The 20,508-nt window shown below is 34.1% G+C and overlaps 2 protein-coding genes across 3 annotated transcripts; one reads left to right on the top strand and one right to left on the bottom strand.

The window, feature by feature from the left end:
* Window positions 1–823: 823 nt before the first annotated feature.
* LOC115723546 (uncharacterized) lies at window positions 824–2,482 on the bottom strand. The gene is made up of 4 exons (XM_061104654.1): window positions 2,015–2,482; window positions 1,555–1,879; window positions 1,135–1,500; window positions 824–1,050 (listed from the first exon to the last, which is right to left on the bottom strand). Exons 1-4 carry the CDS (start codon window positions 2,480–2,482, stop codon window positions 824–826), a joined length of 1,386 nt encoding a protein of 461 aa, XP_060960637.1.
* A 14,282-nt stretch (window positions 2,483–16,764) lies between these two features.
* Window positions 16,765–19,818, top strand: LOC115722051 (receptor-like cytosolic serine/threonine-protein kinase RBK2). Of its 2 annotated transcripts, none has more exons than XM_030651171.2 (10): window positions 16,765–16,906; window positions 17,062–17,149; window positions 17,516–17,622; window positions 17,715–18,119; window positions 18,190–18,441; window positions 18,518–18,672; window positions 18,765–18,844; window positions 18,936–19,071; window positions 19,145–19,294; window positions 19,415–19,818. In XM_030651171.2, exons 2-10 carry the CDS (start codon window positions 17,094–17,096, stop codon window positions 19,595–19,597), a joined length of 1,524 nt encoding a protein of 507 aa, XP_030507031.2. In that variant the 5' UTR covers window positions 16,765–16,906; window positions 17,062–17,093; the 3' UTR covers window positions 19,598–19,818. The 2 variants fall into 2 exon arrangements, with proteins under 2 accessions (XP_030507031.2, XP_060960569.1); XM_061104586.1 differs by having other exon boundaries at window positions 16,862–16,922.
* The last annotated feature ends 690 nt before the right edge of the window (window positions 19,819–20,508 follow it).

Below are 20,508 nucleotides of genomic sequence, written 5' to 3'. Positions count from 1 at the left end.
GAATTTTGAAAAGAATAATGGTTGTCCAACATCTTTTCCTACAAATGGAATGGAATCTTTTAAAAGGTATGTATACACACATAAAAATAATCTATAAAATTAATGTTGTGAAAAACTAATAGATATATTGTAATTAATAATAAATGTTCTGAAAACAGCCACACACAAGATCAGTTAAGGAATGTCTTAATCTGTTTTATTTGTCACAGTTGGTAAAACAACTTTAAGTATTAACATTAAATTTTACTATTAATCCTATGCTTCTTGTGATAATTAAGCATTATAATGTTTTAGATTTTATTTTCTAATTGGTACTTAATGTGTTGTTAAGCAGGACATGTTGTAGGAGTTGCAGCTTTAGGGAGTGTTCGTTTGGACTAAGTTTTGTAGATTCATGAGTTGTTTGTTGAATTTGAAAGAAGAGGAGGATAATGAAGTTAAAAGTATTGGAAAACAAGTAAAAGTTTTGGAAAAATAGCTTTGTTGTACTACAATCAAATGTTGAGCATCACTAGATTTTGCTTCAATCAGATCAAGAATTAATGTATTATTATTTTGCCTATCGCCTAGTCATTGGATATGTAAGTAACTACCTCTGGTTGTTGAGATAGTTATGTCTGTTTCCTTTGTTTTTTCTAGTTTTAACTAAAATAGATCGTGAACAATTAATTTTTTTAGCCAAAAAGTAGTAATGAAAGACATTGCCAATGCATTTATTGAATTAGGCTTATATATTATAGCTAAAAAAGTAATTGATATGTGTATACCCTACCATATAGCTTTTTTTTGGGTATTTTTTTTTTTGAATCAAAGATGATTTTATTCATAAACTTTCAGCATAAACAATAGTCTTTAAAGCAAAAGGAGCATCGTGCTCACTGAAAGTACAATCTGACTTCAAACAAGACCCTCGAGCAACACAGTGAGCGACCTTATTAGCAGATCGTTTAACAAAAATTACAGAAATGTTATTTAATGACAATACTAAATCTTGAAAATCACGAACAAGCAATCCAAACTGGAAAGGCATAGCAATTGAACTTTTAAGAGCTTGAACAGCAATCAAGGAATCAGTTTCAAGCACCACATCAATCCATTGCTTTCTCTTGATCTAGCTTAAAGCCTCTTTGATACCAATTATCTCTGCAACTTCAGGCTTAACCACACCAGATCGACTTCCTGAAATCGCTTCGATAAGTGCACCATTAGAATCCCGGGCTACACAACCAAAACCAAACTTATTCTCCGATTGAAAAATAGCGACATCAACATTGACCTTAACCGTATTTTTCATTGGTTTCCGCCAATGCTCTCTAACATTGTTAATATCATCTACTAACAATGCCCCCATTTTTTGTGATTGAGCACTACTCCATTGGTCAAGAGTGATTCTAGCTGACCGCACCACCTCTAAAGCAGAACAAGATTTGCTATTCCAAACAACATCATTCCGCACAACCCATATTTTCCAACTTACCATAGCAGCCTCTCGGATAACATCTACAGGTTAAGAATCAAGCAAACTAAAGAACCAAAGCTTGAAGTCATTCTCACGTATAGTAGCAGTACTAACACAAGATAAATTCCAACAAGCTTTACTAAAGCCACAACCCAGTAGAATATGAAAGATGGTCTCCTCTGCTAAGCTACAGAAAGGACACGAAGTCTCTACATTAACATGCTTTGTATTTAACTGAATCTTAGTAGGGAGACACTCTGACAAAGCACGCCATAAGAAGTGCTGAACTTTAGGAGGAATATCAAACTGCCACAGCCGCTTATAGCCTTCTTTCTGCTGATCTGTGATGAAGTTGCAATTGTTCTGCTGCAATGTTCTATAAGCAGATTTCACAGTGTAAAAACCAGAAGGGGATCTGCTCTAGTACCATGAATCGAAGTCCACGGTTTCACTCAACTGAACAGAAAAAATTAAATTTTTATCCCTATCATTGAATAAATCATCAATCACTTCAACATTCCATTGTTTACTTCCCACCGATAACAAACTAGATACCAGCTGGCCCTCCAAAGCAGGGTGATGAGAACTAACAAATGGATTTTGATCATCAGGCAACCATGGATCAAACAATATACTAACTGAGTTTCCTCCACCAATAGATCTCCTTGCACCAGACCGAACCAAGTCTTTGGCTTCCAAAAGACTCCTCCAAATGAAACTTGGGTTATGACCCAAAGTAGCAGACAAAAAGCTTCCATTAGGATAATATCTTGCCTTATAAATCCTACTTACCAAAGAACTTTCATTGGTTAAAAGTCTCCATCCTTGTTTACCAAGGAATGCCAAATTATAATCCTGAAGATCTCTAAAACCAATACCCCCTTCATGTTTGTGTCTACAAAGTCGTTTCCAACTCACCCAACTCACACCTTTAGAAGAGTTCGACTGAGATTTCCACCAAAATTTGGACATCATTCCTTCAAGGCTTGAACAAATCTCTTTTGTGAGGAGAAATACGCTCATAGCATAACTAGGGAGCGCTTGGGCCACAGACTTAATCAACACTTCTTTTCCCACTTGACAAGAATCGGCTTTCCTAAGAAAAAAATTTCTTCTGCATTTTCTCCTTTAGGAATCCAAGAATCGCATTCTTATTCCTTCCCATCGTACATGGCAGCCCCAAATAAAAGTTGTTCTTCAATGCTTCCATCATTCCCAACACCTCACACATTCTATGTCGAATAACATCAGTTGTATTCTTGCTGAAAAAAACTGATGATTTCGCATTGTTGACTTGTCGTCCCGACGCCCTTTGATACACTTGTAAGAGTTGTAACACTCTTCCCGCTTCAATCTCATTAGCCTTGCAGTACACATAGCTATCGTCGGCAAATAACATGTGTGAAACACGAGGAGCTCCTCTTGCAACTTGACAGCCCGTCAACCAATTTTTCCTCTCATAGTGCTTCAACAAAGACGAAAGCCCCTCAGCACAGACCAAGAAAAGATATGGAGATAACGGATCTCCCTGCCTAATTCCTCTCCCAGGATTAATAGGCCCCATAATTTTTCCCCCATAAGTCACATTATATGTAACCGTAGTCACACAACTCATAATGAGAGAAACAAAATGATTATTAAATCCCATCCGAACTAGCATAGCCTCCAAGAACGTCCAACCCACTCGATCGTAGGCTTTACTCATGTCCAACTTGAGAGCCATGAATCCTTCCTTTCCCATCCTTTTCCTCTTTAAGTAATGCATTATCTCATAAGAAACCATGATATTATCAGATATCAAGCGACCAGGAAGAAAAGCACTTTGAGTGTTGGATATAACATCCGGCAAAGCATCTTTCAACCTATTGGCAATAACTTTAGAGATAACTTTATACAACACATTACAAAGAGAGATAGGACGGAGATCACTCATAGTTTCTGGCAACTTCTTTTTAGGAATCAAAACAATATTAGTTTCATTAAGATTAGAAGGAAACGTTCCAAAAGTGAAGAAGTTCCTTACAAAACTAATGATATCATTACCCACAATGTGCCAGAATTTTTTATAAAACCCGGGAGTCATGCCATCAGGTCCAGGAGATTTTTCAGGATGCATCTGAAACAAAGCTTGTTTTATCTCTTCTGCTGTTACAACCGCCATCAATTTACCATTCTGCTCCTCAGAAATCCGTTGCTGAACACAATCAACAACTTCCCCATAGTCGACATTTTCATTGCAAAAAAGCTGATGAAAATAATTAGTCACCACATTAGGCAACTCATCATCCCAGCCGACCCAATGTCCATCATTATTCTTGAAATTCTGAATCAAATTATGTCGTCGTCTCGATGTTGCTTTGGCATGAAAGTATTTAGAGTTTTGGTCTCCCTCCCGAAGCCATAATTGCTTGCTTCTTTGTTTCCAGAACACCTCACGCTGCATCAAGATGTTATTCAATTGTATTTGAGCTTCTTTATACTTAGCTACAGCCACAGGATCCCTTCTCTTCTTCCAAAGCTGAATTTCTGCTTTACATTCTTTAATTCTTTTCTTAAAATTTCCAGTGTAATCTTTCCCCCTATCGGCTAGAACATTGACACAATTCTTAATTTTCTCCATTATAGAAATATCTGCATATTCTTCCCAAGTCTCTTCCACAATCTTATGGCAAAGAGGTTCCTTTAACCAAGAATTTTCGAACCTAAAAACTCTGCTCACAGTAACAGCAGCCACATTAACAGGGACTAAAATAAGAGGGCAATGGTCAGAAGTTGATACCTCCAAGTTGATCAACTTAGCAGTCGGAAACAGATCAAGCCATTGTTGTGAGACAAGTGCTCTATCAATTCGAACCTCAATCCAGTCATCCGTACCTCTACCACGCTCCCAAGTAAAAGGGTACCCTTCTAAGTCTAAGTCGTGTAGGCCACAATCATCCAACATTCCACAAAAGCCATTAATAAGCCAATTTGGATAAGCATTTCCACCACGCTTGTCTTGTTGAGAGGTAACATTATTAAGGTCTCCAATTATGCACCAAGGTTGCTCCTGCTCCTCTTTTAAGCTTCGAATTAAATCCCATGTTTTTTGTCTAAGACTACGATTTGGCTCACCATACATGACAGTGAGTCTCCAATCCCTAGTATCATTGCTTTTGACCAAAGCATCAATGTAATTGACACCATAGCCAAGCACATGCACTTCATCCGCAATTCTCCAAAGCAAAGCAACACCTCCACTCTTCCCATGAGCATCAACACCAATCGCTCCTTCAAAACCGATTGCCACACGAACTCTTTCAATTACATCCTTTCTTGACAAAGTCTCACACAAGAATACAAAATTGGGTTTCTTTTGACCACAAGGTCCTTTAAGAATTGAAAAGCCCATGGGTTCCCAAGCCCATGGCAATTCCAAGAAATAAGACTCATAATGTTTGGTGGGCCTGGGAACCAAGACCCACCTGCATTAAGTTTTTTGGACCAACACTACCATCACACTCCTTCTCCACCTCCACATAATTCTCCACATCTGATGACACCTCATTATTGCCACCTATCACTCTCATATCCATACGCCTCTTTTTATCTTCCAAAACAATGACCAGCTCATTATTTTGTAAATTGACTTTGTCACCATTATTATTAATAGTAACATTCCCCATATAGTTATCAGAGACAATATCAACTCCATTACTCTCCTGATTTCCCTTGGCCGTAATCACCTCCCTCCCTTTACTCCTTGATATCATGGGATCGACATCCATGATTTTATCCATCTCATTTGATCGGTCTTCAGCCTCACTCCGGTGAGAGGAGCCACCACTAACCGGCTGAAAGTCTTCTTTTCCTATCTTTAGCCATTGTGCTCCAATGAGATAGTTCTTTTTCCTCATTTGAGCTTTCATTTCAATTCCATACGGTTTTTTAGCTTGATCGAAATCTTGCTCAAATCGCTTCGGACAGAACCTTTCCGCATGGCCAATAATCCCACAGATAAAGCAGAACGTTGGTAAATGTTCATACTTGAAAGTCGCCCATATCCAATCTCCATTCTCTTTGCAAATCTTCATTCGTCGCTTCAGCGGCTTCTCAATATCTATAGTAGCATGAACACGTAAATAATCACGCCATATGCCATTGAAATTCTTTGGATCAGATTTGACATATGTTCCAATATAGCCTCCAGCGCTCCTAACAACTTTATCCATCATGAAGCCAGATCTGAGATCATGAATTTGCACCCACATATCCAGTTTATGAATATGAATCGCTCTTGGGTTCTCACCACTTTTCAGCCTATGAAACACCAGAGGAAACTTGTTAAAAGTCCATGGGCTGCCATCAATAACACTTTGTATATCCAATTCATGGTAGAATTGAAATAAGTACAGATTAGTTTCCAATTCTTTGACATACACTCCTTTTCCCGGTTGCCAAAGAGATGCCATCAAATGCCTCATTGCATCAAAGTCGATCGATCTGCCCGTTAAAAACCTGCCTATAAGACACCATCTATCATCAAACACCAGTTCGTCACCTTCAGCTTCATCCTCAATCAATATCCCTTCTTCCTCCTCTTCAATATTGATTTCAGCATACTGATCTGCTAGATTACTAGCATTTTAACTCGCAAGTGAGTGTTTTAATATTTATAATCGCAAGTGCACGAATCGTTTCGGAATATAGTGTTCATATAAGTGCAAGGTCGAACCCATGGGAGTTGACTAACATAAAAAAAAACTATTTCAAACAAAACAAGAATATTCTAACCTAGCTCCAAATATTTGATAGGATTTTAGTTTTGCAAAATAAAATAAAAGACAAGTAACTAAAATACTTAAGATTAAAGATGAGTGAGTATGAAAATAATTTTCCAATAAGATGTGTAAAATAAGATTATTAAGATATTAGAATTCACAAAATGCAAGTTCAATAGTATTTATAAGTATATTGATTTCCAAGTTCATATATATATATAGTTGAAATAAATTACACTATATTTTCCAAAATATATTTTTCTTTTAAGTACAAGTTATTTTCAAAAATGTAGGATTTTTCTTCACTTATAAAAGGTATAATTTCTAAGCATTAAATGTGTTACAATTTAATGAAACTACACAAAATCAAAGAAACTATGTTTAGGCAAAATATAACACTTATATTCTAAGAATTAGATGTAAACAATTTAATGAAAGACATTTAATCAAAGAGTATTATATTTTTGCATAATGAAGAACTAAGTGGAAATATGCTTTAACAATCAAAAATACATGATATTGAAGATGAAAAAGACATATTTTTGATAGAAAAATCCATGAACTTTATAGCACAAATGGGAAATCAACATACAAACATAAACACTATCTAGTTACATTTTGCTTCATCATCATCTTAATAATCTTGAAAAAAGATTAGAAGCTCATAACTAGATAAAAATTACAAAAGATAATCATACTTGACATGCTCTTCAAAATGTAAAAATGGTAGAAAGAAAATGGTAAAAATGAAGAGTGTGGAATGGAGAAGTGTTTTGGGTTGAAGAGGTGTTTAGGGGGGTGAAGAGATGTCTTTTTGAAATGGTCTTCCAACACCATATTTATAGGAAAAATTAGAGAATTAAATTAATCAAAATAAAATAAAATAAAATGATTAATTTAATTAGTGTTGGGAAGAGAAGGGATAAATAGAGTATGTGTAAGAGTATTGGAAAAAATAAATGTTTGTTTGGATGGAAAAAATAGTGAAAAGGATAGGGTAAAAATAAATTAGGAAGGTTTATTTAGGTGAAATAAATTGGGAAGAGAAAGTAGATATTTTAGTGTAAGTTGTGGGAGAAAATATGGATTTTTGGTTTTTTATGTGTATCAGAAAATAGGAATAAAGCAATTAATTTAACTGCCTTTTTTTTTCTTTGTTCTCAGCAGGTACACGTGGCGAGCTCGGGTTGGAGGACTGGAGCTGACGGCTGGGGACGTGGCGCACGCTGGTTCGTTGGGCGCTGACGAGCTGGACCCGCGTGGAATGAAGCAGCTGCTGGCGAATCTGGCGCACCACTTGCGCCTGTCTGGAGTGTGGCTCACGCACGCGTAGGGGCCATTGGATCAGATGACGAACGGCCTGGATGGAAGGAAGACTTTGACCGAGAGTGGACTTCATAAAGGCTGATCTGATTTCCTTTTCTAAAATTATGCTTTTGACCCATTTCTTTAAGTTTTTCTTCATTTTAATCCCTCAATTCATTCCACAAACACACCTAAAAATACATAAATTAATTAGAAAACTAAAATAAAATTAAAAATACATATCACATAACAAATTATAACAAAATAATTATTATAACACACAAAAACATATAATATTACAATAAAGCTAATAAATTCAAAAATAATTAAAAACTTAATAAATTAATTAAAAACTTAAGAACTAAACCAATTTTAGTTAAAAAAAATGTGAAAAATAACTCTAATTTTTAGAGTTATCAAAACACCAATTCGTCACCTTCAGCTTCATCCTCAATCAATATCCCTTCTTCCTCCCCTTCAATATTGATTTTAGCATACTGATCTGCTAGATTACTAGCATTTTGACTGCTTGAAGCCATACTGCCCCGCAACACTATTACAAATAATCACCAGAACGAAACAAACAAACTAAGGAACTTTTCACAACATGTCAAAAGACAAGACCTTTAGTTGGTATTTTGTTGTATTGCTTTTTTTGGGTATTAATAATGAGTTTCTAATAAAAGAATATTAGTCGCAATAAAAAATTTGTGAATAAATAAGAACTAGTCATAAACTTCTGTTGTGACTTAAAATGAATTAATGATAATAATAAAATTAAGTAGGTTGTGGCTAAAGAAGTATTAGTAACAAATAAATTTGTCACTAAATAATTATTAGTGATTGTAAAGTCTTTTTTTGGCAAGTTAGTTGACAAAATATTTTTTCTTTTATGGTAAGATTCTTGTGCATTCAAAACCGATTTCTTACCTTGTTTATTCGGATTGTAGTTGCTCTTTTCCTTGTTAGGAAAGTTGCACTTTTCAGCTGAACTTTCCTTTGTTGAAAACTTCTCAAAAGAGAAGGAATTCTCTTTTGGAAAGTTGTCTTTTTTAGGGAAACTTTGTTTATTGCCTTTTCCTTATTGATTTCGATTGTATCTTGATACAATCAGAATATCTAATCTGTTTTTCGCAGGAATCAAGCATTGAAAGAAGATCGGACCCGATTTTAGTAAGTTTCCCGTTTCTGGACAGATCTGCTGCGTCAGCATCCGAATCTGATGTAGCAGATCGTGTTTCTTTTGGAAATTTTTTGTACAGCTGCTAATTCGAATTTGTGGTTGCCTCTTTGGTTTCTATGGTCTATAAATAGAGCCTAGAGAGCAACCATTCGAATTACCTCTTCCATTATTCATTTTCTACATTTATCTTTTGAGAGAAGAGAGTCTTTCTTTGTTTTGTGAGAGCCTAGTTGTTCATCTAGGTTCTAGTTGTTCTATTTCTGTTCTTACTCTATCCTAGAGGTTGTGAAGAACTACTTGACTGAACAAGAGATTGGTCTTCGGGAGAAGACTTGATAAAGCCTTACTTCGGGAGGAAGTAAGCACTTGGTCTTCGGGAGAAGACTTGTTGAAGCCTTACTTCGGAAGGAAGTAAGCACTCACACTTCAAAGACGAAGGGAGTTCGGGCTTGAAGGTGTTTCAAGAAGTCAGATTCATAAAGTGGATTATAAAGGATTGCGGCAATACTTTAGAGGGAGTCTAAACTTGTTTAAGTCAATTGTCTTTGTAATTTTGATACTTTATTAATTGATTTCATTCTCTGGGCGTGGCCCCGTGGACTAGGAGTGTTCGTGAGAACACTGATACCACGTATAAATCTCTTGTGTCAAGTTATTTATTTTTCTGCAAATATTTTATATTCTGCCTGTTCTGTTTTGCTGTAGCAGAATTACTTTCTGCTGCTGCAAACGATTACAGTTTTTATATTTTCTTATATACAACTGACATTTGCAAAAACACGGTTTTTCAATTGGTATCAGAGCGGGACACTAAACTCTTAGTGTGGTCCTTTCAACATTTTCTTGTGTTTTTGCAATATGTTTCCCTTTGCAGAAGGAACTTCTATTGTTCGCCCACCACTCCTCAATGATTCCAACTATCCTTATTGGAAGGTTAGAATGAGAGCCTTTATCAAGTCTCAAAATGAGAAAGCATGGAGGATGGTTCTTTCAGGATGGTCTCCTCCTGTTGTGGTAGATTCCGAAGGTAATTCTAAATTAAAATCTGAACTTGAATGGTCTATTGAAGATGATAAATTGTCTGCTTATAATAGCAAAGCTTTACATGCCATATTTAATGGAGTAGGTGAAGGTTATATTAAGCTTATATCTTCTTGTGAATCTGCTAAGGATGCTTGGCAGATCCTTCAAACACAGTTTGAAGGAACATCTGATGTTAAGCGTTCTAGATATATTATGCTTCAGACCAAATTTGATGATCTTAGGATGTCAGATAATGAAACCCTAACCGAATTCTATGAAAAACTATCTGATATTGTTAATGAATATTTTGCTCTTGGTGAAAAACTTGATGATTCTGTTCTTGTGAGAAAAATTGTTAGAGTTCTTCCAGAGAGGTTCGATACTAAACTTTTAGCAATGGAGGAGGCTAAAGACTTTAGCACAATGAAGGTGGAAGAATTAATGGGTTCTTTGCGCACTTTTGAATTGAATCAGCAAATCAAGCAAAAGGACAAACCCAAGTCCATTGCTGATAGAGGTAAAGGTATTGCTTTTAATGTTGCTGAAAAAGAAACTTCAGATGATGAAGAAGATGATGAGATGGAAGTTTTAACTAAAAACTTTCAAAAATACATAAAAAAGATAAGTGACAAAAAGAATTTTCCAAAATTCTCCAAAGGTAATATTTTTTCAAAACCTTCAATGACTAACAAAAAGGGAATTCAGTGCAGGGAATGCGATGGTTTTGGACATATTCAATCTGAATGTGCAAATACATTGAAAAAGAATAAGAAAAGTTTCAATGTCACATGGAGTGACGATGAAACTGATAGTGATGAAGATATTTCTAAAAATGTTGCACTAACCTCAGTTTCTTCCAAGTTTGTTTGTGATTCACAGGTGAAAGAAAGATTGGTATGTTTGAATAATACCATTGAAAAAGAAAATTCTAATTCTGATTCTGATGAATCTGACATCTGTGAGGAGTCTCTGGCTGAGTCTTACAAGAATGCAGGTCAAAGAGGCTTTGCTGGTCTTGGATCAAATGGTACTGAAAGTTCTGGAAAAACAAAATTTGTAAAATCTAGTGTTCCAGCGAATTTACCTGCTACTGCAAATTTAAGATTTGCTGCAACAAAAATGTTGTCTACAGAAGCAAAGTCTCCAGTAAGTTCAAAAAGGATAAGATCTCAGGTAAGAAGGTTTGTTCCAATCTGTCATGTTTGTGGTATTAAAGGACATATCAGGCATAAATGTTTCACGTTGCAAAATATGTTTAAAACAAATTATTTTGGTAATTTGAAATTTTTTCAAAAGAAACATAGTGCTTTGAAACAAAAATGGATTGAAAAAGAAAAATGTTTAGCTGATTTTTCTGATAAAAGTGCTGCTTCTCAAATGTGGTATTTTGACAGTGGTTGTTCTAGACGTATGACAGGTGTCAAGGATTTTTTAGTGAATATCAGACCAATGCAATGTGGTGAGGTCACGTTTGGTAATGGTTTAACAGGAAATGTCATTGGAATGGGAACTCTCAATTTTGAAGGGTTACCAAGGTTGAAAAATGTTATGCGTGTTGAGGGACTAAAAGCTAATTTACTTAGCATTAGTCAGATTTGTAATCAAGGGTATACCGTCAATTTTGACAATGATCATTGTTTTGTTCTTAACAGTGATAAACAATGCACTTTACAAAGGTTTAGATCTGTTGATAATTGTTATACTCTCACATCTATTCTTACTTGTCATTCTGCATGTGAAAATACCAGTGCCATAAATATTTCTAAAAATCATGTTCAACATTCTAGAACAAAGCACATTGATATAAGGCATCACTTTATCAGGGAACTTGTTGAAAATAAATCATTGCAATTAGAATATGTTGATACTGAAAAACAATTAGCAGATATTTTCATAAAGGCCCTAGATGCAAGTCGCTTTGACTCCCTCAGAAAGTCTTTGGGAGTTTGCATTGCTTAATTTTATCATGTTCATAATTTTTGTACAATAGTGTTATGTGATTCATCTCTAGCTCTTAATCTCCTATCATTGTATTTTGACAAATCATGTTTATGCTTTTGGATTATAATTAGTTAGGATCTCAGTCTGATCATAGTTTGTGATGTTGTGTTAAAAGGTTCATGTTACTCTATATTTGTGTCTAGGATTAAATAATGTACTTATACAGAGTTGAGCAATTTTTGTTTCAGTCTTGTCAGGCCCCTTGCTGGAATAGAGCTACCCATACTGAGGTGTGAAAGCCATCTGTTGAGTAAGCTGGAACATTGTAATTAGCAACTATGATGAGGATGCACTACCATAGAAAAGGGCTACCTTCAGTATGGTGTGAAAGCATCCAGTTGCGGGATCAAATTGAAAAAGGCGAAAACGAAAAATCTTGCCAAGGACAATGATCCTATTTTCACTGCACACACTTATGTCTGATAAGTGTGTTCAAATCTGTAAGTCTCCTCTATTAAAATTAAATTAATAGTCCTGGTTCACAATTTTCAGTAACATGCATATCTTTTTCCTCAACATCAATTAAGTATGATTATTTCCTGAGATACTAATAGTTATTTTCCTTAAAAGCATAACATGTATTTTATTTTGTCAATTGTCAATGATATTTGATTTCTTTGCTTGATTCGAATCACATATATTTATTGTACACATTGTAATTTATTTTCGGTTTTAATTTAAAAAAAAAAACAAAAATAATAAAAATAAAAAAAAGAGGGAGGCGTGTGACTTGCTTCATGGGTTAAGAAAATCTTGTGCATAAATGGTAAGTATCAACATTCATTCTTCTTTGATTTATTTTGATATTTTTCCAATTAAAGATTAATCTTTATATGGTAATGTGCCTTTATTCTTGAAAGATTGATTTATTTTTGGAAATTTTTTTGGCATTTCTAGTTTCCTTTTATTTATTTATTTATTTTTTTTTAAAAAAAAAGGGGGAAAGGAGTTGAGGTGTGGGCAGTTTCCTTTTGTAATCGTGGGCTGGTGGTTTCTCAAATATGTTGAAATTGGTTTCCTTTTTGCTAAACTCTCCCATGTTTATTTCAACCAACTTTTGTCATTCTCTCTCACCACCTACCCGATTCTATTTCTTTGTCTCTCTTGCTTGTTTGCTGTTCATTGTCTCTTTCAGATCAAAATGGTGAGAATAAAGAACCTAGGGCATCCCAAAAAGGAAAATGGTGGAATCTAAACAAGCCCCCTCAATTGCTCTTCTTGCTGCTCCAATCGTCTTGCTGCCATGGAGGAGGTTCAGTAAGAGATGTCCAAGCAGTTGTCCTAATTGATCAAGCTTTATGGGGCATAAGTTTTCTTTCTTTTTGTTTTTGTTGGACATATTTCTATATTTTCATTTCTTTTTGTCTTTGGCCCTTATAGATAAACAAAAAGGGGGAGTAATTGTATACTCAACTGTCTAGGAGGAGTTGAGGTTTGTGTTTGTGTTTGTGTTTGTGTTCATCTTTGGTCAAAGTTAGCTGTTTATTTTGGTTTAATGTTGTGCTTCTCAGGGGGAGTTTTTATGTTTATTTTGCTAACTTTGTTTTGTAGGTGTTTGTTAATTAATAATATTTTGATTATCTAAAGTGCCAAAGGGGGAGATTGTTAGGTCCTTTTTTGGCAATTTAGTTGTCAAAATATTTTTTAATTAATGTGCATTTTATTGAGCATTCAATTTGTTTTTATCAACTCTAGACCCTTTTTCCAGGGGGAGTTGTGTTTGGTACTTGTGAACTTATTTGGATTAAAAGTTAGCATGTTGTTTTGTTATTTTACAATTTCGAGTGTGTTACTCAGGGGGAGTTGTTATTTGTTCTTGCTAACTTTAATTTGCAGGTAATTTGTGTTAAAAAATATTTTGTTCATCTAAAGTGCCAAAGGGGGAGATTGTAAAGTCTTTTTTTGGCAAGTTAGTTGACAAAATATTTTTTTCTTTTATGGTAAGATTCTTGTGCATTCAAAACCGATTTCTTACCTTGTTTATTCGGATTGTAGTTGCTCTTTTCCTTGTTAGGAAAGTTGCACTTTTCAGTTGAACTTTCCTTTGTTGAAAACTTCTCAAAAGAGAAGGAATTCTCTTTTGGAAAGTTGTCTTTTTTAGGGAAACTTTGTTTATTGCCTTTTCCTTATTGATTTCGATTGTATCTTGATACAATCAGAATATCTAATCTGTTTTTGGCAGGAATCAAGCATTGAAAGAAGATCGGACCCGATTTTAGTAAGTTTCCCGTTTCTGGTCAGATCTGCTGCGTCAGCATCCGAATCTGATGTAGCAGATCGTGTTTCTTTTGGAAAGTTTTTGTACAGCTGCTAATTCGAACTTGTGGTTGCCTCTTTGGTTTCTATGGTCTATAAATAGAGCCTAGAGAGCAACCATTCGAATTACCTCTTCCATTATTCATTTTCTACATTTATCTTTTGAGAGAAGAGAGTCTTTCTTTGTTTTGTGAGAGCCTAGTTGTTCATCTAGGTTCTAGTTGTTCTATTTCTGTTCTTACTCTATCCTAGAGGTTGTGAAGAACTACTAGACTGAACAAGAGATTGGTCTTCGGGAGAAGACTTGATAAAGCCTTACTTCGGGAGGAAGTAAGCACTTGGTCTTCGGGAGAAGACTTGTTGAAGCCTTACTTCGGAAGGAAGTAAGCACTCACACTTCAAAGACGAAGGGAGTTCGGGCTTGAAGGTGTTTCAAGAAGTCAGATTCATAAAGTGGATTACAAAGGATTGCGACAATACTTTAGAGGGAGTCTAAACTTGTTTAAGTCAATTGTCTTTGTAATTTTGATACTTTATTAATTGATTTCATTCTCTGGGCGTGGCCCCGTGGACTAGGAGTGTTCGTGAGAACACTGATACCACGTATAAATCTCTTGTGTCAAGTTATTTATTTTTCTGCAAATATTTTATATTCTGCCTGTTCTGTTTTGCTGTAGCAGAATTACTTTCTGCTGCTGCAAACGATTACAGTTTTTATATTTTCTTATATACAACTGACATTTGCAAAAACACGGTTTTTCAGTGATAATAAAAGTTGTCACTGAAGATAAATGAATTGTGGCTAAAGAGTGGTTGTGACTAAATGTAATAACATCTTAACAACTATTAGTCACAAAGACTAGTTGTGACCAAAAATGACTTTTAGTGACAATGATATTTTTATTGTGACTAAAACTTTTAGTTACGGATTTTTTAACCACAATCTCTTCACAACAAATTTTTGTGACTAAAATTTTTTACTTTTAATCACAATTCTTGTTGTGACTAAAACTCAAGTTTTTTGTAGTGTTTCCTCCAGTTTGTCAATACGACTCCGTTTTGAATTTATTAAAAGAAAATTTCGAAGTAACTAATACTACATGTTTATGTCTAGACCTAATGATCTAGAATTTAAGTTTTATATGTATCTTGTTTAAGACAATAACAAAGTCTATATTGACGAAATTAAAAAAAATAATTACAATTTTATAAACATTGGATACTTATACGGCTAAAAATAAATATTAAGTCTATGTCACTTACAAATTTAAAACTTTGAGTATTTATTATGCTATTATTTACCCAAATTTAGTATTATTGTAGCAAATAATCCAAATGTAAATTATTTATGTATGTAAATAAAGATGCACAGTGACGTTGTTCTATTTATGTAGTTGATTTAAAAAGTTGATATGGTATTATTATATAGGATACATCTGTGGTAAGTAAATTGCTTATGTTTCTACTGTGCAGACATTTTATTATGTGTCCATTATTGATCGATTCAAAGGGTCGAGAAATTTTAGGAAATATAGTTATGTGTGGATTTCATCACATAGGATTATTACATGCTAAAGATAGTTTAGAACTATTTATGAGAAATGTAAAATACAAAAAATAAATGCTAAGTATTGGTCAAATCAAAAAGTTTAGTTTGGTTACAAATAAAAAATTCATTTTATATAATTTTCAATAAAAATGATAATATCTTTTAAAAGAGATTCTAAAAATGAAAAATAAGAGCAAGTTGGGTAATTCATTTTGCTTTTTATCCCCAAAAAAAAAATATTTTTTTTAACAACTAGCATACAATAATTTTATTTTCTCTTATCTATAACATCTTTTGTTCAAATAAGAAACACAACAATATAATATATATCCTCCTATCAGTACTATTAGTGCCATCATGAAAGAAGAGGATGGAAGATAAAAGCAGGTGATTTTAAATTAAGAATATCATATGAGATTTTTTTTTTCTGCAATGGTTATTTGAAAATAGAAATAAGAACTTTGCTCTAGAAAACGTAAGAGGACGAGATTAATTAGTAGTGGAAAAGTGTTGGTTAATATAAAGGAGAAGGACCATTGAATCAAAGATAATTTTTTTTTTATTTTAATGTAAAAAATGTAATAAAGTTACCGATCATTTTTTTTTTTACATTGTAATTACTAATATTTATTTCATATTTCTTAGATTTTTTATTTTTTTAAAATATCACATTTCTCATTGATCAAGATTTTGTGTATTCCCAACAAATTTTTATTAGTAATATATTTAATTCAGTACATTCAGGTACATCTTAATTAAGTTGCACCTTCAAAAGTCATTAATATCTATGGTTATGAAAATGTCTTCATTCTATTGGAGACAAAACAAGTGTGCCTACTATAGAATTTTTCTTATTATATATATGTATTATATAATGTTTAATGTCTATATTGATTGTGAATGGCTCTCCACAAATTGAAACTTTGAGTGATTAGGCTGAACTTCATCTTAGTTTAGACTTGAGAATATATATATTAAAAGAAATGATGATGAAGCTGGACATTTGGTTTCAAATGGTTGGTAGTTAATTCCACGTGTCAAACACCCAGAAGAAAGAAGCTGTATACGTTACATATAACTAAAGCAATTAGCCAAAGGAGATAAATAACACCAATCCCTACGTGCTTGCATGAAAGCCAATGGAGACAGGACATACATACCCTCCTTAAACATGCTAAATTTATACATTTATTTATTCTTACAAACTGATTTGCAAAATGTAATCAATCTATTTCATAAAATAAACGATTTTTAAGGATAAAAAATCGGTACATGTTAAAATTTCATTATTTCTTTTAGAGAAAGAAGAAGAGAAAAATCGTCCCAGCCTCTGGCTCTTTGGTCTCTCCTTGTCATGAGTTGGTTTGGCTGTGAGTTTTTGTATCTGTAATTTCCTTGAATACCCTTTTGAATTTTAGGCTTATCTGATTTGGCCAAGTTTGAAAATTCATGGAAAATAATGTCTCACAACATTCAACATCTTCATCTCATTCTTCTTCTTCTTCTTCTTCTTCTTTTTGTTCAGGGTAATGATATTTTCGCCTCCTTTTTTAATGGATGAATCCTTTTCAGCTCTTTGCTTCTGCTTTTGGCGGATTTCGCTTTCCTGTGCAGTAATCTTCAAACCTTTCACTTTTTAGCTTCTCTGTAAATTCATGCTTAATATAATAAACTAATTTTATCTTGGAATAGCCAAGAACATAACTACTTTTTTTTCTTTTCTTTCACCACATTTGAACTAGGGGAATTTACACAACGTTGTCTCTTTCTTTGTATTTTATTTACATTATGTCACATGTTTTTTTTATTATTATTATATATGTAGACAAAGTGTCAATTGGTTCTATTGGTGTTATTGTGAGATATTTGTTCCGATAACATTTTGGCCATTTGCTTTGTTATAATTTGTTTCTTTGAAGCTCTTTCTTCTCTTGTCACATATCATCTCTTATTGACATTGTGGAGATTTTCATGGGCAGCAATGGCTCTCGTGACATTGCCAAAGCGAAGCAGGACCAGGTTGGAGAAGTTTCTTCCAACTACAGGACTCTAAAATCTGCCTACTCTAACTCCTTTTCAAGTCAAGGTAATAATCTAGGCAAATTTCCTTTTATCTCTTGTTCTTTGTAATGGCATTGACTATTGACTATTGTTCTGGTTTTTGCTATGCATTTTAAGACTTGAGATCATTAGATTTTGAGGAGGCTGCAGAGGGAGAGGAAGAGTATGAGGATTCATGTGTGGCAAGAGGTCCCGAGGATTGTCCGACGAGCTTGGATTTCGAGGAAGCTTCTTCGAAAGCAAGCACTTCAGACTCAGATGACAGAGCTTCCACACATTGGCGTGGTTTCTTTGGAATACTTAAGAAAGGACCACACATTAGGTTCCAAACCTTCCCTCCTCTAAAGGGTGTCTCAAAATTCACAAGAAGAAAGAGCAAAAGAATTAGAGAGGAAATGGTCCCACCATTGAATCCTCCAACCAATGCTTCTTCTTTAGATGCTGAACTTAGCTGCTTCAAGTCTTCATGGAAGAACTTTTCCCTATCCGAGCTCCAAGTTGCAACCAACAACTTCAGCCAAGGTCTCTAGATATTTTACATTTTTGTTTTTTTCAATACATTTGGCTTTGGCTCATTTGTGTGTTTGTGAAGGGAATTTGATTGGTGAGGGAGGCTATGCTGAGGTTTACAAGGGGGAATTGGAAGATGGTGAACTCGTTGCGGTTAAACGTTTGACAAGAGGAAGCCAAGAAGAAATGACAGCAGATTTCTTGTCTGAGCTTGGGATTATAGTTCATGTTGATCACCCGAACATAGCCAAACTTATTGGATATGGGGTTGAAGGTGGAATGCACCTTGTTCTTGATTTGTCTCCACATGGGAGCCTTTCATCTATTCTTTATGGTTTGTCTTCCTTTATAAATCTCTAACTCTATTTAAAAATCATCACAACTTTTAGCTAATTTCTTCATATAATTAGGCCCAAGGGAGAAACTTGACTGGGGAGTCAGATACAAAATCGTTTTAGGCACAGCTGTAGGCCTTCTTTATCTCCATGAGGGTTGCCAAAGGAGAATTATTCATAAAGATATAAAGGCTTCTAACATCTTGCTTTCAGAGGATTTTGAACCTCAGGTACACTAAAACAACACTCAAAATTCCCATATTTTGCACTTAAAAAAAGCATTGAATCAAATAATTCTTTTCTCATCTTCAATTGGATTCAGATATCAGATTTTGGGCTTTCAAAGTGGCTACCTGATCAATGGACTCATCATATTGTGTCGAAATTCGAAGGCACATTCGGGTTTGTAAATCAAAGACTTTTTCTTTTGATGATCTTCCTTTCTTATTTTATGTCTTCTTCTAAAAATCTTTCTTACAAAAACATGAAACAGTTACCTTCCTCCTGAATTCTTCATGCATGGTATAGTAGATGAAAAAACTGATGTCTATGCTTATGGAGTACTACTCTTAGAACTCATCACTGGACGCCAAGCTTTAGATAGCTCACAAAAAAGTCTTGTTATGTGGGTATGTAAGCATTTTTTTCAGCAACTAATATCAAAACATCTTCATTCTACTCAATTCAATCCTTACTTTGCAGGCCAAACCTCTGCTCTCCAAGACAAGTTTCAAAGAGCTTGTTGATCCGTGCCTTAATGAAGCCTATGATGTCGAGCAAATGAGCCGCATAGTCTTGATTGCTTCGATGTGCATTCATCAATCTTCTGCCAACAGACCCCAAATGAGCCAAGTAATAATAACAACAATTATGTGTCTTGAACTTATTGTCATGCCATGTTACTTAAACAAAGAAAGAAAGAAAAAAAGTGACTCATTTTGCAGCCATTTCTCTTTTTCTTCTGATTTGCAGGTTGTGCAGATTCTGAAAGGCGATGAGGACAGTTCGGAGATTGTAAAACTGCGACAAAAGTCTAAAATGCGGCGGACATATTCAGAAGAGCTTTTTGATGCAGAAGAGTACAATTCAACCAAGTATTTGAGTGATGTTAATAAACATATGGAGACTGTTTTAGGCTCCTCTAATGATGTTTGAATTGAGTTTTCTTAGTCAAAAAGATCACTTGGAACCATGCAAGTTTTTCTGATTTGGAAGAAGATCAAGAAAACACACACACAAAAAAAAAAAAAACAAAGAGAAAGAAATAAGGAATGATGCATATAATCATAAATTCAGTACTACTGATCAGAGACTTGTAACAAAAACATTGCCTATTAATTATGGCCAAAATTGTATGGTGCAAAAGTGTTTCAAAAGGTTGTTTCTTTATTGCTCTTAAGTTAATGAAGTTGAATTTCCATTCCAAAAAAAAAGTTGTTTCTTTTATGGAAAGATTTGAGTACATGGTAATTTTTATCTATCTCACCACTTTCCTTTGCTTCATGTCTCCTTAGAAAAAAAAAATGTTCTCTTATTATAATTTTTTAGTCAACTTCAATATTCAAAAATACATGTTGGAATATTTTTTTTTTCAATTTTTTTATAGTGGTGTTCGTTATAGTTACAACATTATCCTGGTAAATTTTATAAAATTTTGAATAGTTTACAGTGTCATAAATAAGTTTGAAATTCTTTGAACGAGAGTGGTAAATTGAAATATCAAGAATTTTATTTTCAGTATTGTAAATTATTCGAATTTTTTTAAAAATTTATAGTGATGATATTGTAACTAAATTGAATACTGTTATGAAAAAAAATTGAAATAAAATATTCTAACATGATTTCGGATGTGAAAATTGATTAAAAGATTGTAATTAGTACTTCTAAAAAAAAATGGCCAAAAGAAAGAGGTTTTACATAAATACTAGATTTAGGGGTAAATATTACAATTATATTGCCACATGACAGAATTTACAAAAATACTGCCCTGACCCATTTTTATTTCTTTTATATTGTATGGACAGAAGAGTGAATTAGGATGCTTCCACCTTCCAAACCGACAAACA

Source organism: Cannabis sativa, chromosome 9 (genome assembly GCF_029168945.1).
Source record: "Cannabis sativa cultivar Pink pepper isolate KNU-18-1 chromosome 9, ASM2916894v1, whole genome shotgun sequence".
NCBI lineage: Eukaryota > Viridiplantae > Streptophyta > Magnoliopsida > Rosales > Cannabaceae > Cannabis > Cannabis sativa.
This window is presented reverse-complemented; position numbering and strand designations above follow the sequence as displayed.

Bases quoted from the DNA above. Each gene is read 5' to 3' on its own strand.
- LOC115723546 (XM_061104654.1), bottom strand. From the start codon at position 2,482: ATGAGCGTATTTCTCCTCACAAAAGAGATTTGTTCAAGCCTTGAAGGA. The intron at 1,501-1,554 runs GTGAGAATGACT...CTTAACCTGTAG, and splicing joins TGTTAGTACTGCTACTATAC to ATGTTATCCGAGAGGCTGCT. The intron at 1,051-1,134 runs GTATCAAAGAGG...TTGCTGTTCAAG, and splicing joins TGAAGTTGCAGAGATAATTG to CTCTTAAAAGTTCAATTGCT.
- LOC115722051 (XM_030651171.2), top strand. From the start codon at position 17,094: ATGAATCCTTTTCAGCTCTTTGCTTCTGCTTTTGGCGGATTTCGCTTT. The intron at 18,442-18,517 runs GTTTGTCTTCCT...TCATATAATTAG, and splicing joins CCTTTCATCTATTCTTTATG to GCCCAAGGGAGAAACTTGAC. The intron at 19,072-19,144 runs GTATGTAAGCAT...CTTACTTTGCAG, and splicing joins AAAAAAGTCTTGTTATGTGG to GCCAAACCTCTGCTCTCCAA.